The sequence below is a fragment of the Struthio camelus genome, chromosome 24 (assembly GCF_040807025.1).
Source record: "Struthio camelus isolate bStrCam1 chromosome 24, bStrCam1.hap1, whole genome shotgun sequence".
Classification (NCBI taxonomy): Eukaryota; Metazoa; Chordata; class Aves; order Struthioniformes; family Struthionidae; genus Struthio; species Struthio camelus.
The window spans coordinates 4,271,139-4,297,544 of record NC_090965.1 but is presented as its reverse complement, the minus strand read 5'-3'; the positions used below and the strand labels follow the sequence as shown (position 1 = coordinate 4,297,544).

At 60.8% G+C, this 26,406-nt stretch overlaps 2 protein-coding genes across 8 annotated transcripts in view; both read right to left on the bottom strand.

Annotated features, from left to right (window-relative positions):
* Nucleotides 1-13,684, bottom strand: part of AHCYL1 (adenosylhomocysteinase like 1) — a 29,435-nt gene extending 15,751 nt beyond the window's left edge. Inside the window, exon 1 of one of the 6 annotated variants that reach the window (XM_068918184.1) lies at nt 13,475-13,684. In XM_068918184.1, coding sequence (XP_068774285.1) covers nt 13,475-13,582 — 108 coding nt within the window. In that variant the 5' untranslated portion in view covers nt 13,583-13,684. Of the gene's footprint in view, nt 1-5,985; nt 6,208-6,267; nt 6,293-8,161; nt 8,358-9,324; nt 9,610-10,435; nt 11,676-13,474 lie in introns of those variants that run through there. The other 5 variants (XM_009672532.2, XM_068918183.1, XM_009672531.2 and 2 more) reach the window with 5 other exon arrangements.
* A 4,342-nt stretch (nt 13,685-18,026) lies between these two features.
* Nucleotides 18,027-25,333, bottom strand: CSF1 (colony stimulating factor 1). Of its 2 annotated transcripts, none has more exons than XM_068918453.1 (9): nt 25,229-25,332; nt 24,055-24,186; nt 22,059-22,121; nt 21,511-21,690; nt 20,941-21,118; nt 18,946-19,073; nt 18,652-18,707; nt 18,472-18,524; nt 18,027-18,359 (listed from the first exon to the last, which is right to left on the bottom strand). In XM_068918453.1, the coding sequence occupies exons 1-8, from the start codon at nt 25,247-25,249 to the stop codon at nt 18,473-18,475; spliced, it is 810 nt and encodes a 269-aa protein (XP_068774554.1). In that variant the 5' UTR covers nt 25,250-25,332; the 3' UTR covers nt 18,027-18,359; nt 18,472. The 2 variants fall into 2 exon arrangements, with proteins under 2 accessions (XP_068774554.1, XP_068774553.1); XM_068918452.1 differs by having other exon boundaries at nt 18,214-18,359; nt 18,946-19,862; nt 25,229-25,333.
* Between the last annotated feature and the right edge of the window lie 1,073 nt (nt 25,334-26,406).

The window sequence follows — 26,406 nt, the reverse complement described above, 5'->3', positions numbered from 1 at the left end:
CGACGCGCGCTGCCATCGGCCGCGTTACCGTTCCATGCACCGGGCTCTCTAGCTGGCATTAAGGGGAGGGAAATCTCGTAATCCCTCGGCACGTCATGGGAATTTGAAAGAACGGCATCCCCGGCCGGGGGCTGCGGCTCCGCAGCCGTCTGCTGCCGATGGGCTGCACTAGCAAAGCCTACGGCCGAAAGCAGTCAAATCCGGGCTGGCTGGGGCAGCAGGGGAACAGCCCATCCACCTTCACATGGCAGCGATGGTCTCCGCTTCTGGCTCCAGACAGTGCAACCGCTAACCAGTTCCCAAACTGTGACCTGCTGGAAACGGCTTTTCCAGCTGGGTGGAGCACAATGGTTAATAGCAAGGGAAATATTTTTCGTCCCAGCAATTCATGATCAAGGAGAAAAAACAACACAGCACCGATTTTTCACCCAGGGATCCCCAGAAAGAGACCTCAGGGGCTCCTCTTAGCATCGCTACCCTGCTACAGGCTAAGAACCAGAGCTGCGATCCCGGTGGGCACCTCAGCCCACTGCCAAATAGGCAGTGCCTCCCTTGGTACGGCAGGTTTTTTTGGGAAGTGCCCTGGAGAAAAACACCAGGACCCGACATCTGCCTGCCAAGATTTAGCAGAGCAATGCTGAACGTAGCCTGCTCTCAATCACACCTGCCAAGCCAGGAGTACATTTTCTCCCCTTGCGAAACCTGGCGTGACCGTACCCATTCCCACGCAGCTCTAACACTTCCCAACAATGGCTGCTTGTTTTCAAGTCGAGCAACGCGCCCAGGCGCTTGGTCTTGCAGGGCAAGAGGTGAAGGAGCTTCGACCCTTCTGATGCAACGCCCCAAGAAAGGTGGGAAAAAAGTGACGGGGACCTCCCAAGCCCTTCCAAGGCGAAAGCTGGCCACCTTGTTTGGCTGCACTGCTCAGCTCAGCGCTTCCCAAAGCCGCCACGCAGCTAAAAATCCACTTTGACAACTGGCTTCTTCCTATATTATAAGGCACCTGCCCACGTGCAGGCAGACTGACCTGGCAGTCTCGAACCCAGCACTGCAAGCACCCACAGCAAATACAGCCTCATTTGTTTAATTATTACAACATAGGAAGGGCAAACCGATTCCAAATCTGGACTGGTAACATCTCCCCAGCAAGGAACCGGCAACTTGTGACTGCTGGGTGGGCCACCTTCAATGTTTTATCCCGCGTTTCCCCACGAGCCTTGCTAGAGAACTGCTTTGGCCTTTCTGAATAAGAGATGCCCCCGCTTCGCCGTCTCCACACTAGAGGGGACTTTTTAAATCCAGCTGGATTTATCTCGGGCACAGGAGGAGCCAGACACGTTCGTGCCACAGAAGACCAGCCTACTTTTAATTTTCTATTCTTCCCATCCCCAGAAGGGCTCCAAAGAGGATGGCTCTCGCTCCTTCACCGCGCGACGTGGTCCCGACCGCCAACTCGCAGCCGCACCTCCTCGGAGGACAGCGGCAGAGCAGGTTGTGGAAGCAGGAGGTGGATTTGGAAAGCATCGACCAAGTCACTGCCGCCACGCGCTGACCCGGTTCACCGAGGAGCAGACTCCGCAGGGGAAAGGCCCCATCCTGCAGAGCTGCTCCTGGTTCCCCTCTTCCCACCAGGCAGAGAGGGAAGGAAGTCACCAGGTTTGCCTGAGCAAGCTTTTTTTTTTTTTTTTTCCTCCCCCCTTAGGGGCAAAGTGAGCAAAGGCACATCCACACCACGGGTGAAAAAGTGCCCTTACAGTCACTTCTGGCCAGCAGTAACTCAATGGGGGCAAGCACAGGCTCTGAGCTTCATATGAGACAAGAAAGATGAGAAGGGAGCAGGGAGTCACCTGAAAACCCTGCAGCCTCCAAAGTTGCTTCCACAGTTGTCATTACCCCAGCAGCAAGGAGCACCATGATACGGAGCAGTCGGCCAGGGAGAAACAACAAAATAAGAGCAGAGCACGTTCTTACAGCAACACCGCAACCCGGAAAGCAAGAGTTTCTGTAACCTACTTCTGCTCGCAGGAGAAAACCCAAAAGGATCGAGGGTCCTGGGACCTTCCCTGTGACTACAAAAAGCCAGCAGCAGAGACCAGGGCTATTCAGGGCAGCCAATTCCTTTCATTTAACCTCCTCTCACCAACAATAACTTTCAAGAGAGACTGGGGGTACCGGTTGCCTGCTCTGCCCTCACATGACCTGCCTTTTAAGTCTGTCATTTCTTTGTCACGCCAGTAAACTCGGTCAGACTAGAAGTGCTTTACATATTAAATCAGCATTCATCCTCTTTACTAGCTTCACAGACACCGCAGAGCTGATTTTATCGTCAGCTTTTTACCGGGACTGATTCTCATAGGCCTGGAGATGGGCATCTTCCAAAATCAAGGCTACTGGCAGCAATTCATCATTTGCAGAAAGACCATTTCCCCAGCACAGTGTCCTCCTGGGAAGCTGCGACTGTTTTCTCACAAGGAGCCAGGTCCTGCCATGCTGGGACATTTAGGCATTTCTAAACGACAATTGTTTTAATTCATTTCTTTTCAGAAGCAACTCGTCACGTTCAATCAATGCAGCCGCGAGGGAGGGCAAAGGCACTCCAGGGGCTGAGGTCTCTCCAGCCACGCAGCAGCTGAGGAAATAAATAAATAACCAGCATGAGGCTTTTCTGCTTTTCTAGGTCAAAAAGAGGAGCAGAGCAGCAGGTTTGCTTGTGCCACCTCTCCAGAGAGGGGATGGAGCTTTTCTCCTGGGCTCCGCTCCTGCAGCCAGCCAGGTCCCGGGGGGGAACCTATGCGTCCTGAGTGGGAGAAAGCAGGCCCCCTCCGAAGAGACCCACAAACATCCCACGGCGTTTGCCTGCGGGCTCCTTGGGTTCCCGACGCCTCTCCTCCCTGCTGGCTCCGGAGCCGGGAGCGAGCTGGCGGCAGGCCCAGCGAGTGCGAGTGCAAGCGCGGCGGCGGGGCCGTGCCAGGGCACAGTGCCTTCCCCTCGGCAGGGCTCGGGGTTGTGCAGAGGACTCGGTTGCTGCTGTCCTCAGATCCGCTCTGCCCTGCTTTGCGGGTTGGGGTCAGCCAAGCCCCTGTTCCCACGGGCTCCCAAAGGAGAGCTTCTAGCCGAGGACAGGGAACCCGCTGCATGCCGGCCCTCTCCTCGCTCCATCCAAATCAGCTCAGCAGCAAAAGATACCCCAGACAAAGCACGAGGCCAGGGCAGGCCCGGACAGACGAGTTTTGGGTTAGCAGTGACCAACATCTCCCTTAACACACAGGTGCATGCGCACAGCCTGATGGCAAGGCTGGAGGAGCAGCTCCACATCCAGGTGCTCGGCACGTGACCAGGCACCTTCTGATCCTCCACACCCCCTGGCACAGCACCAAGGGCCCTGGGGAAAGCTAGCAGGGACAGGGCCCGGGCTAGAGAAGTTGGCTGGACCAACAGGATCTTGCCCATTTGCTGTTGCTCCTCCTCCAGACGCGGCCTTCAAAACACCAAGACGTTTCACGTGTCGTTCCTTGGGGGTGCGCAGATTTCCCGACCTCAGCTAGGCAGGACTTGAAAAGAAATCTCAAAGCACTTCACACGCATGGACAACACAGCTGGGAAGAGCTGCCTGGCAGATTTGCCATCTGACAGTGCTGCTGTGAAGCAGAGCAGGTGAAATTCAGGGCCACTTTGACCTGGACCTTAACTCCTCGCTCTGAAATGGGTCACAAGGCAGCTTTTTTTTCCTGGAGTTGCAGAGACCTCTCCCCACAGCCTCCAATTCCCTGAGCAGGGATCGCAACCAGCTGCCAGACCTCCTTTTGGAAACCTTTATGCCGTTCCCAACAAGGAAATAAAGAGCACTGAGGTCCTAGCAAAGTAAACCGGCCAAGCCCTAGTACCAGCCTCCAGTCCTTCACTGACAAAGAAGGGCTGGTCGGTTAAAACACTGAAAAAAACAAGTTTCCACACATACAAGATGAGAAGTAGGATTTTCACGTGAATCCCGATGCTCAGCAGAGAACAAGAAACACCAGGAAATAAAGAGGCCTGTTCCAAAGGTCAATGGGCTGGAAACGGCTGCAAGATTTTAGTCATTGTGGGAATCACTGTAAATGCTGGTTAAGGGAAAAATAAACAGAACGCAGCATTAAATAAAATAAATGTGATTTTAAGTGTTCAACTGTTAAAAAGTAACTGGGAATAATTACTACCTTATAAACACCTGGAGGTCAAAGGTGCACTCCCTCCACCAGCAGCACAGGGAAAGCGCTCCATCAGGAGATAACGCATCTGGTCCTTGGACTCAGAGATTTCGAGGCAAAGGATAGCCCTCTGCATAAAGCACGGAGCAATCTCTTTCAAAGCAGGAGCAGCAAGAGTTTGACACCCAGGACCTTTAAAGGCAGCCATCACTCAGCCCTATTCAGACGTTAACCCCGACAGCGCCGACCGAGGCAGATCTATGAAACCAGCGCGGCACGGCGTGGGATTGCAGCTCCCCGGACCGGCAAACATTGCTTCCCACGGTGCACAATGCAAAAAGCAATTGGCTCAGCTTGCTAGGTCAACTAATTAGCTCATGCACATCCCCTGGCCAGACAGACTGGAGGTATTACGGTATGTGGAGGATAGATAAGGGGCCTGGAAACAGGGAAAGCACAGCCTGATGGTCTTTAACGGGCCCCTCACTCATCAGAGCTGGCCATGACGGGTTTGGAGACATTGCAAAGTTAGCATTTGTCAGCTGATCTGCAGTAACAACCCAGGTATATGCTTACCGCAAACCCGAGTGTTGGGGAAGAAGATAATTGATGTTAATTGGAGTTACCTTGCTGGGAGCATTTCACAGACAGGACTGTGTGTGAAGGTACGCACAGCAGCTTGTGGGGCAAACCAAGGACCAACAGTCTCAAATGGGCTGCCTAGTCACTTACGATTTTGAAGCCCACGGAAATTTGTGTGTCAGAGCTTGTAGGGAATGTCCTTTAATTAAAGCCGATTTGTAAATTAATAGGAAAACAAAACTCCTCTACCATCACAGCTGTACAAGAGTAAGGGAACGCATGGAAACGCCACGAAAACGGATGCTGTTCTCTCCAAGGAAGGCTTGTTTAGCCACCCACTATGGGCCCAAAGTGAGGGACAGCCACAGCCTAGAGCTGACCACGAGAAAAGCCAAAACCTCTCCTCCACCATCCTAAAGCAGCACCTGTGTTTTGGGGGAACAGATCAGTCTGTTCACCCATATCAGCCAGCACAGTGAGCATCCTATCTGCCTCTTTTTCCTCCCCAGAACTGGCTTGCAAAATCACGGAGCAACAGGATCTCTGCAGAGGCTCCTTCCTTTCACCGCAGCAGCCAGGAGCACCCAGCACCGCTGCGGGCCAGACTTTGCTCTGCCTGCTTAGTCGCTACAGGACAGCATCTTCTCCAAGGAGGTGCCACCCACTGGGGCAGCTCCATGCCACAGACCCAGAAAATTGAGCTTCTCCCTCGCTGGCATGTGCAGTTTGAACCACCTCAGCCCTTACCACTTCTTTAAGAGAGTGACGGTGACCAAGAGAACTGAACTCTGATGTGGCACAAAAGGCACCCAGGTTATCTGGTCTATTTTGAGGTCTTTCAAAAGACCAACATGGCAAAAACCACCCAGGTTAGTCTCCAGCTACTCTCAGCTGCCATTAAAAGACCCTCCATCCCCATGCCATGTCTCTAAGGGAAAGCACCTGGCAGGATCAGAGTCCAAACAGGAGCAGCCTATTTGCAATGCATCCCAGAGAGTCAGGAAACACAGCCGTGCAATTGGAAACACAAGGAAAGTGCTCCAGCCTTCAGAGGAAAAAACGCTCCCACCTTCAGCACACACCCTGCACAGGCTGGTCCCCGCTGAGCCCACTGCACTGGTATTTCCGCAAGTGCATCGTCTAGAGCAGCCTGGCTCTTGGTTACCAGCGTACTACTTTTTTTAGCTTTGGGAATGACTTTCCTTTTGGCACCAACCTCTGATTAGAGGAGCTGCAAGGCAGGAGAGAAACCCAGCGAGTTCAGGGTGTATTCGGAGAAGGGGTTGGTTCACGTAGGGAGATCCAGACTATGCTGCCTGCAAACGGCTGACAGCTCCAAGGTCAATAGGGATCGGCCAGATGTTCTCACTCCAAAACATGCCCAGGTTGGAATTAAGCCTCTCCCCGCGGTGCCAGAAAAGAATGTGCAATATTCAGGGCTCCCTGCGGGAAGGCAAAGGAGAAGAGAGAGAAAAACGCAGTCGCAGGTGGAACTCACCCCAGGCCACTTGGAAGAAGAAAACAGAGCAGATTTCAGCAAGGCAAAGCCCCGAGGAACCTCCTTTCCAGGTTCCTACCTCCTCTCTCCCCACAAAGGCTGAAAGGAGCCATTCCCTACCTACACGCCTCATTTCTAAACTAAGATCCTACAGCCCCCACCCAAACCATTGCTTCTGAATTAAGCAGTTCCTTTGCTGGCCATGAATGGGACCTGCCTGCGGGCTCCAGGTCTGCAGGAGGCAGCCAAAGGGAAGCTGTACCCACTTCCCCGACGGCTGCGGGATCCTCACCCGAATTACAATGCGGCCTGTTTGACTAGCTGGAACATCACGTCCCCGGCCACCTAAGTTCTTTGGCTGTCACCAACCTGAAGTAAACAGATTCTGCAGCAGCAATAAGCTCGTTACCAAGGCCACCGTATTGATCCCAAAATGTAATTAAAATTCACAGTTCAAGCAGCCCAGTACGACAGGGCAAGCGGGGCGGCCTCCCAAGGGCATGAATAGCCACAGCTTCCGCGTCCCGCTTTCCCAGAGGCAGGGAGCCCCCGGGGTCAGCGAGGGAGGAGACCAGACACACACCAGCCTCAGCCTCCTGGGCTGCTCAGAAAACACCCCAAACGGCAGCCCTCTGCTTGCACCACCCACTGAGACATCCAAAAGCACCCATTCCCCATGTCCTGCCCCGTTGAGGGTTAACCACATTGGGGGAGCATGTCGTGATGACGTTCAGCCCAAGGTTAAAGGGGTATGGTGCAAAACAGGCTGAATCAAAGGGAGATGGTCAAGATATAAACATGACCCAAATCGTGGGACAGAGCCGTTCAGATACTGTAGAGGGCTTTGATGGAGGGGCTCTGGAGTACCCCACCGCGGTGATAACAAGATGGTCCTCCTCACCAACTCTCCTCTGCAGGACTCCCTGACCTTCCTACGCTGGACCCAGCCTTCCACTGATCCAATCCGGTCCCTTAACTCACTGATAAAGGGGGATCGGGCCAAGCGGTTATAAATTGCAGAAGCATTAGCTCAAGGTCCTTTGCACCCATTGCTCTACGGCACCAGCAGCAGGCTCTAGCACAGTCACCTCAAACGTCACCACAATCTGCTCAGTGAACGTGAGTCAGAGTCCCCAGATAAGCAGCGCTAATCAAAGAGCTCCACAGGAAACGCAACAAGCCTTCTGCAAACGGGAACGTCGCCACAGGAAACTCCTAATGATAAAAACACAGTCAGGCACAAGCAAGCCTCCTCCACTGAGTGCTGCTCAGAGCAGGCAAGTCCCACTCTTCCTCTTGCTCAAACACCTGGGACAATCCACTTGCCGACCCCTTGGAGGAACCACATGAGTAAGATCCTCACCTGCAAAGCTCTCTGTTTAGCCAACCAGTTATCTGAAAGGGTCAACTCCAACCCAGCCCTGAAGGGCTTTTTCCAGAGCAAAAAAACCAACCTCAAAGCACAACCTGTAGCAGGGAGCACAGAACAGACTCCAACATTTGCACAGGCTGGAAAAGAAGAATGGTGAAAACTGTCAGGGTCCCAAAGAAAGTATTGTTATAGGCTGGTCCCTGGCACAAGACAATCTCACATTTTGGGAAAGGCCTCAAGAAAACACCACTCTTCTGTCATCAGCCCACTTCCCATGCTCCAGACCTGGCGGCTCACATGGAAAGGAGATTTCCACCAAGAAATCTCAAAGCCCAGACTGGAAATGGAATGGGGCAAGTAGGACAACCAGCACTGTTCAGATGGGCTGACCCCAACTCCCACACAACTGCAGCTGGCACCACTAAAACAAGACAAGAGCTGCTTCTGAAGACTACAGGGAATGAGTAGCCAACTCCTTTCCTATCTCCAAAGACCAGACATCAGAGTGGAAACCGAGCCTACCTCATGCGACTGCAGGAGGAGGAGAACAGAGATGCAAAAAACCATTTGCCATGGCACGTCATTTTGAAGATGGCTCATTTTCGGTCAGATCCCCAAAAGCTCCTTTCTTCCTGCTCTTCAGTTCAAGGAGAACTTAAATCAGCATCTTTTGGTCTTGCAGCAGGGCTGGGTCACAGGGACAGACCTCCCTTACTGACAGCAGCGAGACTCTCCAAGAAGTCAGAGTGCTGAGAAGGACCCAAGGGGAAGAATGACTTAAAACATAAATAATTAAGATTTGGTCATTTAACACAGCACCACCAATGACCTGTCTGCTTCCAGCGCCCAGCAATTGCAAAGTAAATCATCTTAGCTCAAAACACCCTTGTGGGTTGCACTCGCCATGGGTTAGGGATACAATCAGGTCAGGCTTGAGCTGATCATCTAACCGCAGCAATGCGTTCACATATTACTGCCTTTTTGCACCCCAAGAAAGGCCAGATCTATCCCAGATGGTGTGTGAAGAGCAGAATGATCCCTTAACAACATCCCAGCCTAAGCAGCTCATTGTCAAAAGGAAAACCTGCAGGGAGACGAGAAGAGGGTGAGAAATCAAAATACCATAGAGGATTTGGGTAAGGAGGTGACAATCACATGCACCACTAAGCAACCAAGCAAGGAGATGGTGGGACAAGCACCCAAAGGCAGAGGAAGATTTACAAGCAGTCTGTCCGCTTAAGGGATGAAATAAAAAAGAGAAAAAAATAAGCAACTCTAGAAGCTCTGTCAGAATAAACAAGGACAACCTTGTCCTCCTGACAGATCTAAGGCAAAGATAGACTCATTAGCACCCTGCCTGAGAGAGCAGAACCGCAGAGACCTGAGACAACCTGGGACTAAGAAAAAAAAGGCAGAAAGCCCAGCTCCAGGAAGGGGCTGTGCAAGGAGCAGGGACAGAGCAGACTGCAGCAAGGTCAGACACTGCTCAGGCAGCGAGAGTGCAGCTCATGCAGGCGACCTTAAAAAGCAGCAGCAGAGATGATGCTTTGGGGAAGGCGGCAAGCCCTTTCCAGAGGATGGCAATCCTCCTGTCAGCTCCCCAGCTTTTCCCTGCCCCGTCCCCTTCCCCTGCTCCCATCTCGTGCCACCCCTGCATCCGCCAGCACGCGGCTCCGGCTCGGTACCACTGCAAAGCCGCAGCACGGTGCATTAGCATTCTCCTCTGCACCGCCAGCACACAGCCTCAGCGGGGCTCCTCTGACGCCAGCATCCGCAGGGTCGCGGCGACCAAACCCGCAGAGCCCGCGCCGTTTGGCCCCCGGCCGCGAACCATACTGAAACGCAGGCGACGGGCTTGCCGGCTTCGCGAGGCACACGGGGGTGCCGCGAAGCTTACGCCTCCCCGAGGGCAAATTAGAGGCTGGAGCCCATTTCACGCTCCAGCTCTGCTGCATGAATAAGCAGATCGGTGTGCAGAGCCGGAGCACGTCCGTCTGCCGGCACCCAGGTGCGAAGGAGCAGGCGAGGAGGGGGGCACGCACCAGGGGACCACAGTCCGGACAGACATTGCGCGCTCCCTCTGCTTTGACACCGTCATCCAATCTCACGGGACAGCGGACGCCACGCGACAAGGGTACAGCCCGGCTCGGGCACAGTGACAGACAGGGACAGGGCTTGTAAAGCCCCTTTGCTCTGCCATCAGTCTCTAGGCACAGTGTCACATCGCGCCCCGCTCTAGGGCACACGTAGCTCAGCTCGGCCGGGAGTTTAAAGGCTCCGCTGACCGGCTGATTTGACAGCAGTTGCTTTCCAAATCCAAGGGCACCTCCAGAACTCCAGGGAGACAGAAGAACCGATGCCCAGATGCACTGGTGATGGGACCCGGGGATCTAGAAGAGCACACCCTGCCCTTGAGCTCTCCTTTCCCTGCTTAGACGAACCCATATTCACTTCTCCCTGGGCAAGGCACCCCAAAATTGCTGGTTTCCAAAATCCCCCAGCAACATCTAGGCACACACTGGAGAAAGTAAAAGGCTCAATATCGCTCACCTCTGCCTTCAAACCACTCTCTGCCAAGGAACCGCCTCACTCTGACCAAAGCTGGTGTTATTTTGCTGACAGCCCAATTTCCAGTAAACTGCAGCAAAAAGGGAGCTTCGGCACAGCCAGACAACCCCAACTCCTGGAGGAAAACTGACCACATTTCTGCAGAAAGGCTACAGCTCTCTTCCCCTCAACTACTTTGGCTCCTACTTAAACCCGGAGTTGATCGCGTTTAATCTCTTAATCTCTTACCTCCTGCTGTTTCACTTTTTCACCTTAACCAAGTCAATGACAAGAGGGAAAATAAATATGTCAGAGATCCCCCGGGCTGGTTACGTAGCTCACAGGATCGCTCCAGGTGCCTCCAGGGCAGTGTAGCAAAGGCCAGGAGCACGGTGACTTCTTCAGAGGACGCACGGGGCCAGCGTGCCCTCCGGCTACATCGGAGACCTTCCTCTAGGGCCGAGCTGGGCTCTGACTTCGGGAAACCACAGCATCAGCTCCCCGGCGCCGAACACGGGACACTCACGGGCTCCTCGCGCCAGCTCCTCTGCAGCGCACTGGCACTTTCTGCAAGCGCTGACACAAGTTAAGGCTCTTCTTTGAAAAGCTATTGAGCAGGGCACACAAAGGAGCCGAGCCTGCGCTAACCTTGGACGCGTTCCCTCCATCTCCAAAGCCTTATGCAAACTACATCGCCAAAGTTCAAGGAACCAAACACCGAGCCGGGACGCTGCTTCAACAGCGCTCCGCGATTCCCTCTACCTCCACGCAGGTAAACTAATCTGTCTCGACCATCTCTGACCGCGCGGAGTGCTTCAAAGACAGAAACACAGCAAGTGCGCAAGTCACTTTGACTCACATTTAAACAAAAAGAGCATTTTAAGGGTTTCACGGTGATCCTGCTTTGAAGACATAGGAAAACGCCTTGTGCTGGGGGCACTCAGCAGCTTATCTCAGGAGGGCAGTTCTCCCCTCCTCGTCCTTTCGTTCCCCTGCCAAGGCCGCCGCACTGACTGAGCGCTATTCACAGTAACTAGCCAGGCAAGGAAAACAGCGGCCCAAAGCGTTTTGTTCCTTGACCTCAGCTGCATCGCGCACTCCCCAAGATCGCACTGCCTGCTGATGTTATCAACCTCAAACAACTTGCGTTGCTCTGGGCACCTTTAATAGCATCACCCAGACGGGAAAGGCTGCAGCAGCCACAGTCTGATGGTTGCTCTTCGGCTGTGAAACAAGCCTGTAAGCACAGCAACTTCAAGGGGGTAATGCAACACCCCTTATCCCCACAGATACGAGCAAAGCCCATGAGGGTGCTGGACTGATTCCCTCTCCACACGCACGTTGCTTTCCCTTCTGCTACTTGTATTTTGGCCCTGTAAGATACTTGAGCAGTAGTAGTTCGCTCTTCCTTCTCAAATCACCTGGCTGGTAATGTTCACACAGCCATAGACTCGCGCTTTTAACTAAACAGCTCTTGTGGAAGATGTTGACGATAAAAAGGAAAGAAAAAAAAAATCGCCCGAGTTTGAGCCATGTCTGGCTGTGCCGCCGAGCCACCTCTGGGAAGAGGCAGATCCCAGCTCCGCATTCCTCTGCTCCTTGCTCCAGGCGACGTCCACAGGCCGGATAAACACACGCAAGGCGCAGGGAGACCCACCAGGCCCTCCGCTCCCTGGCGGCCGCGCGCCAGCCCGAAAGCCGGGACGAGGAGAGAGAACCCAAACGCAGCCGACTGTCAGCGGCCTTTCCACAAGGGCCTACCGCTCCCCTAATCCCACGGCTCGCCGGAGCAAAAGACGCATCGCCCGGAGAAGGAAGACATTTGCATTCGCTGCGACTGCTCTGCCCTCGGCTCCCAGCTCCGAGGCACGCGGCTGCAGCCCCGGGGAGAACGCAATGTTCGGCACGGCAGGGACCTCCGGGTACCCGCGCGGCGCCTCGCGGCACAAATCCACCGCGCTGGCAGGAGCCGCGACTTCAGCGGCCCGTTAGTGAAGCTCGGCGCCCAGCTAGGCAACGGCACGCAGGCGTCCGCTCGCTCTCGGCCGGCCAAGCACCAGCCGATCTAAAAGCCGGGTCCTGCTAAAACAGCCATCCGACTTCGCAGGCAGAGCTCACCTGCTCGCAAGCCCCATCCGGGTGCACGCTGACGGTTATGCAAGCAGGGCTGCTGTTGGCTGGGGGGCAGCCCAGGGAGATTTTGGGAACTCCTTGGAGAAGGTCTTTAAGGATGAAAGGGTGAAGAAGCGACGTGGGAGAGCTCAGAGCTGGGGGCTGCTCTGGCAGCCTCTGTCCCAGCCCAAACATGATCCCACCCAAGCCTCCAACGAAGCGCCCCGTCCCCAAAAGTTCAATGCTCTGAATTTCCTATTGCTGCCCTTCAGGGTGACCTACAGGAGGATCCCCAGGTCACCGCAGCCAGCTCGCTCCATTTAATGGGTCCCCCCAGCCCCCTTCCACCTGCACTCCTGCCCTGGGGACACCCTCGAGGCACCCTCACGCCGTGGGGTGCCCAGGACCCCACCAAACCAGCCCCTCTGCTCCTCCCTCGATTCAGCCAGCCCAGCTCCACGGTGCTGAACAGGACCCATTGGTGCTGCCCTCACCCTGGTACCAGCTGCCCTACCAGGGCTGACCCCAGCACCTTCCAGATGAGGCCACGCCACACCGGGCCACGGCTCCCCACGCCGCTGGTACCGGTCCCCCATCAGCACCTCCCCTGACCCAAACTGGGCCAGGGCCGTATCCCAGTACAGGCCCCTCAGCACCGAGTCTGCCCCCCTCAAACTGGGCCAAGAGCCCCTTTCTGGTACCAGCTGAGCCCCAAATGGGGCCAAACATGGTTTCCTGGTAGCAGCCCCCTCTGAACCTGGTACCTGCTTCTCTCTCCCCTGTTGAATGGGGTCAGGTCCCTCTTTCCAAAACCCTCAAGCTGCACTAGGTGCCCCTTTCCCAGTACCCTCTTCCCAACTGGACCAGCCCCCTGTTTCCCAGTCCAGCCCCCCTAAGAAGTGGGCCAGCACCATGGCCTGGCCACCTTGAACTGGGAAAGCCCTGGCCCTGCTCCCCCATGAACCAGGACAGACCCCGCTCCCCGGCCCGCGACAGACCCTGCTACCCATCCTCCCCTCCCCGGCCCCGGCCCGCCACGGCCCCCGCTCCCCGGCCCCGAACCGGCCCCGGCCCGCCACGGACCCCGCTCCCCGGCCCCGAACCGGCCCCGGCCCGCCACGGACCCCGCTCCCCCCCGCCCCGAACCGGGCCGGCCCCGATGCTGCCCGCCGGTACCTTCTTGGGCGCCTTGGTGACGGTGGCCATGAAGGAGTACTTCTCGGCGTCCTCGATCTCCTTGGCCTGCTTCACCTCGTCGCCGCCGGCCGAGTCCGGTACCGACATCCTGCGGCGGCGAGGCGGGCCGGGGCCGCGAGCGGCGCCGGGCGCGGAGCGGAGGGGCGGGGAGGGGCACAGCGCTGGGCCCGGCCCGGCCCGGCCCGGCTCGGCTCGGCTCGGCTCGACCCGGCCCGGCCCGGCCCGCTCCGGTGCCGCCGGCTCCGACCACTCTGCGGCGCGGACCTGCAGCCGCCGCGCTCGGCGCCAGGGGCGGAGCTGCCCGCCGCCGCGACGTCAGCGCGCCCTGACGTCAGCACGCAGCCGCCTGGCAGCGAAGCCGCACGCCGGGGCCGGGCGGCGGCGCGGCGGCGCCCCCTGGCGGCGGGAGGGAGCCGGGTTTGGGGTGAGGCGGGAGGGAAACGGGGAACCGGGAAAAGAGATTGCAACCGACGCGGGAAGAGGAGCGCAAACCAACGGACGGGCGGCAGGCGGGGCAGCGGGGACACGCGGGGACACGCGCCCGGTGACACGGGGACACGCACACACAGCCGGGGCACGCGGGGACACACGCACACACACGCGCGTAGCAGTGCGCACACACACACACACAACCGGCGCACACAGCAGCACGCACAACCGCACACATAGCAACACACACATGTGCAACCGGTGCACACAGCAGCACGCACAACCGCACACATAGCAACACACACACACACACACACAACCGGTGCACACAGCAGCACGCACAACCACATGCACAGCACCATGCACACACAACCGGTGCGCACAGTGGCACGCACAACCCCACGCACAGCACCATGCACACACAACTGGTGCACACAGCAGCACGCACAACCACACACATAGCAACACACACACGTGCAACCGGTGCACACAGCAGCACGCACAACCACACGCATAGCAGCACGCACACACAACCAGTGCACACAGCAGCACACACAACCACACGCATAGCAGCACGCACACACAAGCAGTGCACACAGCAGCACGCACAACCACACGCACAGCAGCATGCACACACAGCCGGTGCACACAGCAGCACGCGCAACCATACGCACAGCACCATGCACACACAACCGGTGCACACAGTGGCACGCACAACCCCATGCACAGCAGCATGCACACACAACTGGTGCACACAGCAGCACACACAACCACACGCACAGCACCACGCACACACAACCGGTGCGCACAGTGGCACACACAACCACGCGCACAGCGGCACACACAACCACACGCACAGCAGCATGCACACACAACTGGTGCACACAGCGACAACACACCAGCACACGCACAGCAGCGCGCACACAGCCGGTGCACACAGCAGCATGCACAACCACACACAACCGGTGCACAGAGCAGCACACACCCCCCCATACACACACGCAGCAACAGCAGAGACATGATTGGGGGGGGGGGGGGCCGCGACCGGCGTTATTTGGGGGTTAGTTGAGCCGGGGCTTCGATCTGCGGGAAGGAGCCGGGCTGGCGAGCCGGAGCCGGAGCCGGAGCCGGAGCCGTCCGCTCCCCCTCCGCCTGGGGCCAGCCCCGCCAAAAAAAAAAAGAAATAAATCAGCGTTTGGGTTAAAAAGCCCTGGGGGGGGGCAGAGCTGCAGATAACATTTTTCAACCCAAATCACTGCGTCTGCCGCCAAACGCCAGCGAACCAACCCTCCTGCAGCCGAAAAAAAATTAAGGTGGGGGGGGAGGAAAAAAAAAACCCACCCAACCCCTTCTCCCGGCATCCGCTCGGCTCGCTGCAAACCAGGCGCCGGCGGCGGGGTGGGGGGGACCCGAGCCCGGTTCGCACCGGCGCGTGCTGCCCCCGAAACCTGCTGTTTTTGGCAGGGCGCGAAGCACCGGCCCCGGGGCCGAGCTGGCCGCCGCCGGCCCCAGGCCCTTTCCGGGACGCCTCTGCCCCGTCAGCAGTCTGCCGGGCTCTGTGGCCTCTGTGGCCGAGCCGGGGACGCTTTCCCAGGCCGGCCGGAGCCCGCTCGGGGGGTTTTCCCCCCCCGCCCTTGCCCTGGGCGAGCGGGTAGCGCCGGAGCAGCGGCCCGGCAGCGAGGTTCCCGCGGGCGCCGGCTCGGGGGGTCCGAGCCCCTGGGTGCCGGGAAGCTGCGGCCGGAGCAGGATGCAGAGCCAGGACCCCCCGCCCCACAGTGCTGGCCCACCCGGCTTTTTGGGGTTCCCCCCAGGCTGGGGGGGGGTCAGTGGCGAGCCCCGAAACCCACCTTCGCCAGCAGCCTCGGCCAGCTCGGCCCGAGCGCCGCGCGCCCGCTCGCATGCCCGGCGGAGGTTTCGGGGTGCCGGGATGGACGAAAGCCGCTTCCCTGGGGACGTGCCGAGGATGCAGCTCCCTGCGCCCCCCCCGCCACTGCCTCATGCCAGGAATCGCCGCTCGGCCCCGGGGAGCCGCTCTCCGCGCGCACCCCCCCGGCCACTTTGGGCTGCTCAGAGCAAGCAGAGGTGTCGGGGCGTGAGGGTATTTGGGGGTTCGGAGGGGCAGGTATTCACACGCTTCCATCTCTGTTGCTGCTTTCAACAGCACCGTCCCTCTGAGTGCTACCAAAGCATTCAGCTCAGCCCATGGCCCTGCCGTTATTCCGCTCCAGAGTTAACACCCTCTCTGGTAGTGTGGAAAGCTATTGCACCACCAGCTTCTGTTCCTCCGAGCTCTACCAAAGCATTCAGCTCAGCTCATGGCCCTGCCATCATTCAGCTCCAGAGTCAACATCCTCTCCAGTAGCATGGAAAGCTATCACGCTGCCAGCTTCCGTTCCGCCGAGCTCTACCAAAGCAGTCGGCTCAGCTCACGGCCCTGCTGTCGTTCCACTCCAGAGTTAACGCCCTCTCCTGATGGCGTGGAAAAACCATTGCCCCCGACAGCTTCCCCCCGGGGGCTGGCTGCAGACTCAGGCAGGCGCCGTCCCCGCCGCTGCGGCCGCGGTCTCGGCTGGGGAGCGCGGCTGCACCATCAACGGCCCGGGTGCAGGCTCCCGCGTCCCGTGGGGTCGCCTCACCTGCCCCGGCTCATCGCCGGCACCCGGCCCGCGCCGACCCTGCCCGCCCGCTCCCGTGGCCCGCATCCAGAGGGATATATATAGGTCCCACTTCCCTGGGAAGAGGAGCCGGACCTGGGAAAGCCCCCGGCTGGGCAGAGGAAGGGCTGGGCTGAGTCAGCAGCCAGCCGGAGCCGGCGGGATGCTTTCCTCGAGGAATCCTGCTGGTCAGCAAAGGCGGCCTCGGCCCCCGGCCCCGGCCGCATCCTGCCCTTCCCGGAGCCCCCCGCCGGGACGCAAAGGCCCCGGGGAAGGGCAAGCGGGTGGGTGCCAGGAGCACGCCGCGTCCCCCTCGCGCCCGGCTCCGCTGCTCCTAGAAGGAAGGAGGCGACGGAGCCGGGGGGGTGAAGGACTCATCCTCCCCGCTGGCGGAAATAGCTCCTCAGGCTCTGCCTGTCCAGGCCCCAGGAAGCTTTGGGGAGAGCGGTGCCAAGCATGTTTGCCTTAAAGCACCCATTTCGGGGCACCCTCTGTGTCCCCGAGCCAGGGGGGGGGGGGGGGAACAGGCAGGATGGGTGCCCCCAGGACCACGCAGCCCCCACCCAGCCCCTCTCCCCCCTGCACACCCAAAACCAGCTCCCCCCGTTACAAAGTGCTACGTGGCCGCATTTGTTATCAATATTAAACATACAAGCTGTTTTCTATTTATTTATTTTTTTAAATAGACTTTTTTTTTTTTAATGACTTTGTACAAAATAATTTGACTTCCAGCCATATTTAAAAAAAACAAACAAACATAAAACCACCCATACAAAAAAAAAAAAATCCGACACCCCTTTGCATATGAGTTTTAACCCCCAGCAAAGCTCCTCCGAAGGCCGGGGCGGCGGGAACGCCTGCCCGGGTGCAGAGCGCCGCTGCGCCCAGCGCTCCCCCCGTGGGAATTCCCACCGGCTTTACTCCCGTGCGCGGGAACCACCTTCAGGCAGCCATAAATACACATACAAAAATTAATAGGAGTGCTTTCTTAAGGAGAAAGAGGGGAAAACAACAAAAAAAAGTGGTTCAGCCATGTATTCTTCCGCTGTATAAAAATAACACTCACAACCCAAGAGCAACTTCACATTCGGGGGCCGGCGCATCCCGAACTCGGCTCTTCCCGGCTCGTCGCCGCCGGGAAGGTCGGGGGCGCCTCGCACCCATCTCCAAACAGTCCTCGCCGGTGCCCGAACGCCGGCCCCCCCCATTAAATACTTCCCTCGGATAATGATTTATCCGCTCTATTTAAAAAATATATATACATTTTTATATATATATATATATATATATATATAAAATCTCTCTATCTCTCCAAGGCCCAAGCAGCAACAGCCCGAGGCCAGCTCGGGCGGGCGGCGAGCGCAGTACCGGCCAGGCGGACGGCGGCAGCGGTGGGGGGCCGGGGTGGGGGCCAGGACCCCACCACGCTTTAAATATTCACAGTGTCCAGGTGGGGGGAACCCCGAGGGCTTCGGGGAGCTGGTGGCAGCGCCGTCCTCGGCCGCTCCACGCCGGGCTGCCGGAGCCCGACGGCTCCCCGGCGCCGGCCCCGCTCGCATCCCCCGGCCGTTTGTCCTTTCCCATCGGTTTTGGGGGTTTTTTTGTTTCTTGTTGGTTTTTTTTTTTTTTTTTAAAGGGGGGGGGCGTTCCCCCCACCAACCCCGGGGTCTCGGCGTGGAGCGAGGGAGGAGAAGGCGCGAGCATCGCCACCGCCGTGCGGGCAAAGAGCGGCCGACGGCCCCAACGCGTCCCCCGAGCAGCTTCACGTCCCGTCTCGGACCCTGAGGACGAACAATCGGGGGGGGGGGGGGGGGAAGATGAGGCTCCATCCAGGGGCTGCATGGGGGGGGGGGGTCCTCGCACCCAATTTGGGGCAGGAAGGGGGCCGCTCACCTCATAGCTGCTGCGTTTCCAGCTCTGCCCGGCCCCGGGCTCCCTGCAGCGCCCTGCGGGGCGAAGCCAACAGCGGGTTTAGTGCAGGGGGAGGAGGGAGACGTTGGGGTGCAGGAGGGGGGTCCCCGATGCCCCCCACCCCGGGGACACGACAGCCTCCCGTGCCACCTGCAAGCCCACCTCCTCTCCGGCTCTTCCGGATCGCGCTCGCTCTCGTCCAGCCGCCGCTCCAGGGCCTGGGAAGGGGGGGGGGGAGAAGGGAAGGAAAGCGGGGGTGAGGCAGGGGGAAGGGGACGGAGCCCGGGAGCTCCCGGCGGGGACGGGGACGCTCACCCGACCCTGCTCGGTGCCACCCCGCAGCAAAGGGGGCCGCTTGCCCGGCGCCCGCCAGCCCGGCCTCGCCAAACCCGCCGGGGCGAGACCGGTGGGGAAACTGAGGCAGGGCGGCGGAAAGCCGCCAGGACGGGTCCTTACCCTGCTTCTATACTTGTAGAAGAGCAGCCCCCCCACGGCCAGCAGGACGGCCACGACGCTGGCCACCGCCACGTATATCAGGGGCTCTCGGTGGCTCCCTGTGACTTTCGGCTCCTTCCTGTGCTGCTCTGCGCTCAGAACAAAGTGAGAGTCAAAGCTGGGCCCGGCTCCGCCGTCCTCGGGCTCGCGCAGCCTGCTCAGCCCCCAGGCTCTGCCGCGTGCGCCGGCCCCGGGGCCCGGGGGCTGCCGGCCCCCCGGCGCCCAGCCCTGCCGCTCGGGGGCCGCCGGCGGCCCGGGGCCGACGGCTGTCCTGGAGAAACGGAGCTGCGCGCCGGGCTCGGGCGTCTCGCCGGGCAGGATCCTGGCCCCGCTGCCCTCGCCGGGCGCCTCCGCTCGGGCACGCGCCGAGCCGGCGCTCGGGGACGCGTCCGGCGGCCCGAGCCCGCGAGCGGTGCCCGGCGCATCCGGGAGGACGGCGGCTCCGCGGTGCTCAGCCGGCTCCTCCGGCGGCTGCACCGCCGCTTCGGTCCCCTGGGGACCCCTCTCCGCCATCCCGCCATCCCCGGGCGGGATGGAGACGTCCTCAGCCGCGAGGACGACGGTCCCGGGCGGATCTGGAAGCGTTTCGGCGCCGACGGCTCGAGCTGGCTGCTGCATCGCGGGGACCGGCGCCGCTGGCGGGGACGCCGTGGCACCTAGCACCTCCTCGGTCCCCGAGCCCCCGTCCGTGCTAGCGGGCGGCTGAGCCAGGGCGCTGCCGTCTAAGCCGGCGAGAGCGGCACGGAGGAGGCCGTAAGGGACTCGGGCGCTAGCGGCCGCCGCTTCCCTGCCCGCGCGGGCGGCAGCGGAGAGGGAGGGCTGGGTGGCAGAAGGGAGGGCAGGGGACAGGCCATTGCAGTCACCATCTGTCCCCACACCTGCAAGAAGCAGAGAGAAGAGAGGGCCGTGGGGTGAGCAGCCTCCCGGAGGAGCAGACCCGAGCTCGGGGCAGCGTCCCCAGCCCACCCCGGCACCCCCCCCCACCCCCGCCAGGGGGGACAGCCCCAAAAAGAGAGCGGAAGCGAGGTGGGAGCGAGAGCAGGCGATGGGAGAAGGGGAGGACAGACAGACAGACGCAGGACAGACGGCGCGCAGCAGCCCTCGGGGAGAAGGGGAGGACAGACGGACGGACAGACGGCGCGCAGCAGCCCTCGGGCAAGGCCAAAATCATCGGCTCCCCTCAGCCGGCGGCAACGGGTCATCCAAGATTCGGCATCGCTGGCAGGAGCCGGGCAGCCCCGTCAACGGGAAGGCGCCTTTGAAGTCCCCGCGGTGCCCGGGGGGGCAGCGACAAGACGCAGCACAGAGCCGGCTCGCCGGCAGCGCGGACGACAGGCGAGGCCGTCTTCTCGGCCGGCATGCAAACACGCAGCACGGGCGCTCGCCAAAAAAAAAAAAGAAAAGCACGGGCAGCGACAGTCTCTTCCACCCCGGCGGGCCAACGCTCTCCTCGCGGGCTCAGCCTCGCGCCAGCCTGTGGGCTTTTACTCCAGGGGGCCGGCCGGGGGAAACCGAGGCACGGGGCAGTTGATGCGACTCGGCCGAGGTCATGCAGCAAGTCGGTGGCTTTGGAGAGGAAGCTAAGCCAGATGCCTTCAGCCGGGCCGACGGAGTTGCCTCCTTATTCCCCCTCGGTACTTCTCGCCGGCCTTATTCCAGGCAGGTTTCCTGCCCTAGCACGGCTGCGGCCCAAATCCGCCTCTCAAAAGAGGTTCTTATCCCTCAAAGGCTGGTCAGCCCCTTCTCTGGACCTGCCCGGGGTGCCCACACGAAGACACGCAGCCTGCCGACACACAGCAGCCTAGAGACAGGTACCAACGCAGACACGGGCCGTGGCCGCGTTTACCCGCGTGTGCCCGCGGACGGAGACACACGGCCGTAAAGCTGCGTCATGCAGGCGAGCCGCCGGCGCCGCGCCGGGGTTTGCCGGGCGGAGGCGAAGCCTCGCCGTCTTACCTAGCGGGGAGCTGGTTTGCTCGGGCTCCAGGCACACCTTCCGGTACACGTGGCTGCAGTCCTTCTCGAAGGTCTCCTTGGTCTGCAGCAGCAGGTCGATGTCGTGGAAGAACTGCTTCACCAGCGCCAGCATCTCGTAGGGGGACGTGGTGAACTCTCTGAAGCACTTCTGCGAGAGCTGGAGGAAGAGCGGGGCTCAGCGGCGCCCGGCAGGCACGGCTCCCGACCCGCGCGCCCCTACCCTCCGCCTTCGGGGCCGGTGGCACGGAGCTGGACCCACTGACAGGTGTCAGGAGCCACCAGTAGACGGGTCCCATCTGGGGCAAGGTTTTGGCCCAAGACCTGCAGCTAGGAGAGGAGTGTGGGCCAGCTGGTGGGGGGGGGGTTCCCCCCTCCATGTCCTCCATCCCCAAGCACCCTGTTTCACCCCACATCTCACAGCGCCCGCACCCTGCCGGTCCCCAGCACCCCTTTGCATTTAGGGTGGCTGCGTGCCAAAGCCACGGTTAAGGGTTTGGATCCACGTCCCCCGCGGCAGGGCGGGGGGGGGGACCCAAGAGACAACCGTACCTCTCTCTCCTCGTCATCCTCTTCCCTGATGCAGGGGTCCACGTTCTCGTCGATGCGGCTGTACATGCGGCGCACCGTCTGCAGCTTCTTGGCGTTGGACGAGTTCTCCTTGAACTCCGTTTTCCCCAGGATCTCCCCCAGCAGGGGAAAGGCGGCTTTCACGTAGCAAACGGGGTCGTCCTGGCAGGGCAGAGACCCCCCCCCCCAAAAGGCCGACAGGTCACCAGCTGGGCAAAGGGAGTGCTGCACCTCCTGGCCTGCTGGGGGGGGAAACTGAGGCACGGAGCCACGAAACGCCTGGGGCGGGCAGCCCTGAGCCCAGATCTCCGGCGTCCCAATCCAACCCACCGAGGCGAGACTCGGCAGCCGTGCGGCCAGGCGGGACAGGGCGCTCCTGGCCAACGCGCATGTGCTGCCTCCCGCCAAGCGGGGGAGGACTGATGGCAAAAGGGAGACGGGGACGAGGGGGGAGAGATGCACCCCGATACGGATGTCCCAAAGTGCCTGGGGACCCCTCTGCCTCCCCGGTGCCAAGAGGAGCCACTCACCAGCTGCACCTTATCGATGAACCTGAAGGAGACCCTGCCTGGATGCTGCATCTGGGTGTCAGCCTGCAAGGACAGAGCAGGGAGTCACCCCGAGTGCGCCCGACCCCCTGCTTCAGCCCCCGTCACCGGGGGACAAACGTGGCCGGACAGGGGTGTTGCTCATGCACCGCCACGGATGTCTCAACAAGTCTGGAGCTCAGCAGATAAACCCACACTGCACCTCCAGCCCCTGCTTCATCCCGCTCCATCCTCCTCCTCGCCGCACAGACGCTTCCCTAAGGTCCAACCTGCAGCAGGGGGAGGCCAGATCTCCCGCAAGAGCAGCACGTTCCCTCCTCCCGCCGTGCGGGCTGCAGGTACCAGGGGCTCCCTGCCTCCCTCCTCCCATCCCAACAGCCCAGCCCTGCCCGGGGCTGGAAACGCGAGAGCGGCTCTCCCGGCGCAGCCCCAAGGAGCACCCGCTTGCACCCTCCTCCCCAGACATAGGTGGGAGAGGCGAAGGGACCTGCTTCTGCTTCTTGCCCTGTGGCCTCCAGCCACGTGCACCGGGGGCCTCCCGCTCCGTGGCCAAGACACATCCGGCACGCCGGGAGCGACACCGAGGCCGTGCAAGCCCACGCGCCGCCTCGGCGCTCTGTGCAACGCCACAGTCCCGCAGACCCCCATGCCGCAACGGTTTCCAATTGCAGAAGAGGGGAGGAAGGGGAAAAACCCCCAAAACTCCCTTCCTGACAAACCCCGTGCTCCAGGCCCTGGAGCATAACTCTGGGCCTGCATCCCAGGCGGGGAGTGCGCCGGCTGCCAGGAGAGCAGCGTCGGCCTGGAAACAATTGCTCCATTATCTGGCCGGCCTGCAGCGAGGGCCCGTTCCTCCGCAAACGCCTCTGCAGGATGCAGGAGGAAGAGGGCTGCAATCTCCGGCAGGGAAACCACAACTTTTCTTCAAACCTGCACCATCCCGATCACCCCCCAACGGGCGCCCGCTCGGGATCGCCGCGGGGCTGCAAAAGGCTTCACGGGGAAGAGGGTGCAGGGAGCCGTGGGGCAGGCAGCTGGAGGGCAGCCCGCGCGCAGCCGGCGTGACGGGCGGAGGAAGCCAAGCTTGGAAAAATGACATCTGCCAGCTCCTGGCACCGCAGCAGAGCGCTTAAAGAGGAAGAGGTACGGCGAGGCCAGACCCAGCGGTTTGTACGCTGGCACGCAGCGGCTGCAAGGCCCTGGGGAGCTCGGTGCAAGCGAGCAAGAAGTGAGGATTCAAAGTGCATCACTAACAGCTCACCCACACACCCCCAGAGCTGAAGAGCAAACATTGCTCCAAAAGCTGAATTTGATCTGCCATACACATGTCTCCGCAGCAATAAAAATAAGTTTAAAAAAAACCCTGTGCATCCCCAGTTTTGCTTTCTCCTCTGAGCATCAGGACCACAGCCATGTAATTCCTGCTCGTCGGGTGGAGGTGAGCCTGCTCCCGGCCCACACGGGAACTGGGAAGGGGCCAGGGATTTCCTCTGCATCCTGCCCCGAAGCGCTGGGAGCTGCCCCGGAGGCACGCAGGGCAAAGGCGCCTGTCGCCCTGGCCCCGCTGGCTCCGGCAGCCCCCCTCGCCGCCTGCCACCCACCCTCAGCCCCGTTGCCAGCCCAGCTTCCAGGCAAGCAGCTGGACTCAGGAATGCAGCCGGATTCCTCACGTTAACCCCTGCGCCGCCAGCGCCGGCTCCCCGCATCCGTCCTTCCTCGCCAGCACCCACCGCCGGGTGCCCCCAACCTTGCCCTGTTTCTCGCCCTCCAGCCCTACTACTGACTCACGCCGCTTTCTCCTCTGCTCTTCCTACCAGCCTTTGGACGCGGCCACCCTGGCAAAAGGCACGGTGGCGGGTCACCTCCCCGGCCAGCGCGCCCAGGGGTGCTCGGGCGCCGGAGCGGGTGCTCAGCAGGGGACGGGCCGAGCCTGCCAGCGTCCCCGGTGCAACAGGGCCCGCAGCGGGACGGCACTCACCAGCTCTTGCAACTCGGCCAGGTGCTTCTGGGTGATGATCTGCTGGCAGTAGCTGTTCTGCTCTGTCTCATGGATGCTGCAGACGAGGAGGAAGAGGAGGGACGAGAGCAGGGTGCAGCGGAGCAGGCACACCTGGAGGCAGCAGAGCAACAGGTTGCAGCAGCGTCCCGCAGCAGCGTCCCACCCAGCCGCACGAGCTCACCCCGCCGCGGCCCCCCCACAACCCTGCTCCGGGTTTGTCTTTTTTTCGTTTGGGCGCGCCGGGTCGAGAGTTGGCCGGCGCAAGCCCGGACACAACTCTCGCTGGGACCGGCACAGCCCCGAGCTCCTTCGGCGCCTCCACTTCCCCATCCCACGTTCCAGCCCTCGCTCTGACCTCTCGGCCCCTTTCCTGCACCGTTTCCATCTCTCCTGCTATTTTTCCTCCCTGGGCTCCCGGCAGACCCCCTCCACCCCGAATCCTCCTCCCATCCCTCAGACCCAGGCCCAAATTGCCCCAAGCCAGAGCTAGGGGTGCAGGAAACCCCTTCGGGCAGGAAAACCCTGCAGATGCATCTCTCACAGCACCGGCACCGAGAGTGTCTCTTGGCACTGGGAGGAGAGAGAGGGGGAATTTCCCTTGGAGGGAGCCCAGAAATTCTCCCGTCTTGTGAAAGAGCAGATGCCGGCCGGGCCACCGCAGCAGGCTCCAGCCTCACCCCACCAGGGCGACAGTGCCACTCTGGGGGTCCCCACCGTGTCCCCCCCACCAAAACAGGCAGGAGGTGGGGGGGCTGACAGACAGAGGGATGGGCAAGACGGGTGCCCCATAAGCTTGATGCCCTGCTCACACATATATTGGGTGTGCCCCCCAGGCAGAGTACCCCCTTCCCCATGCTGGGTGCCTGACCTCCCCCTCACCCACCCACACAAATACTGGGTGCACCCCCCCCCCATGCTCAGTGTCCCCCAAGCTGGCTGCTCACCCCCCCCAGTGCTGCACATCCCCAAGCAGGGTGCCCCCTCCATGCCCGACCCCCCACCCCATGCTCAGTGTCCCCCAAGCTGAGTGCTCACCCCCCCCAGTGCTGCACGTCTCCATGCTGGGTGCCCCCTCCATGCCTGTCCCCCCCGCCAATACCGGGTGCAACCCCCCCCCCCCCAAAGCCGGGGCCCCCCCCGGGCGGCGCCGCACCTTGGCTCCGAGGCGGGGCATGGGGGCTGCCGGCAGCCGCGGGGCCGGGCCGGGCGCGGCGGTGCGGGGCGGTGCGGACGAGGCGGCGAGCGGGGCCGGGCTGAGCGGCCGCCGCCGCCGCGCTCCCCTTTATAGCGCCGCGGCAGCATGTGGTTTATGAGAAAGGGCTGGCGCCGGGCCAGCCCCGCTCGGCCCCGCCGCCCGGCTCCGCTCGGCTCCGCCCGGCTCCGCTCGGCTCCGCCCGGCTCCGCTCGGCTCGGCCCCGCCGCCCCGCTCCGCTCCGCCCGGCTCGGCTCCGCCCGGTTCAGCCTGGCTCAGCCCGGCTTGGCTCGGCTTGGCTCAGATCGATTGCACTGGGTTCAGCCCGGCTCGGCTCAACCCAGCTCAGCTCAGTTCGGCTCGGCTCAGACCAATCGGACTGGGTCCGGCCCGACTAGGCTCAGTTCAGTTCCCATGGATCGGACTGGGTTCGGCTTGGCTCAGCCCTGCTCCGCTCAGCCTGGCTCAGCCCGGCTCGGCTCGGCTTGGCTCAGATTGATTGGACTGGGTTTGGCTCAGCTTGGCTCAGCTCGGCTCGGTTCGGATTGATCGGGCTGGGTTCAGCCCAGCCCAGCCCGGCTCAGCTTGGTTTGGCTCGGCTCAGGTCGATCGGACTGGGTTCAGCCTGGCTTGGCTCGGCCCAGCTCAGCTCAGCTCAGCTCGGATTGATCAGACTGGGTTCAGCTTGGCTCAGCTCAGCCCAGCACGACTCAATTGGACTGGGTTCAGCTCGGATCGGATCAGATCGACTCAGATCGATTGGACTGGGTTCAGCTCAGCTCAGATCGGCACGGCTCGACTCGGATCAGCTCGATTGGACTGGATTCGGCTTGGCTTGGATCAATTGCTTGGGCTGGGTTCAGCTCAGCTCGCATCACATCGGATTTGCTTGGATCACATCGATTGGACTGGGTTCAGCTCGGATTGGATCGAACCAGCGCGGCTGGGCTCGGCTTGGATTGGCTTGGATTGGATCAGCGCTGCTTTGATCAGATCAATCGGACTGGGTTTGGCTCGGCTCGGCTCGATTGGACTGGGTTCAACTCAGCTCAGCTCAGCTTGGTTGGGCTGGGTTCAGTTCGGCACAGGTCGAATCAGCTTGGATCAGATTGGATCGATTGGGCTGGGTATGGCTTGGC

Excerpts from the sequence above, each read along its gene's own strand:
- CSF1 (XM_068918452.1), bottom strand. The coding sequence starts at position 25,249 with ATGCCCCGCCTCGGAGCCAAG. Across the intron at positions 22,122-24,054 it reads TGGCCGAGTTGCAAGAGCTG|GCTGACACCCAGATGCAGCA; the intron begins GTGAGTGCCGTC and ends CTGTCCTTGCAG. Across the intron at positions 21,119-21,510 it reads AGGATGACGAGGAGAGAGAG|CTCTCGCAGAAGTGCTTCAG; the intron begins GTACGGTTGTCT and ends CTCTTCCTCCAG.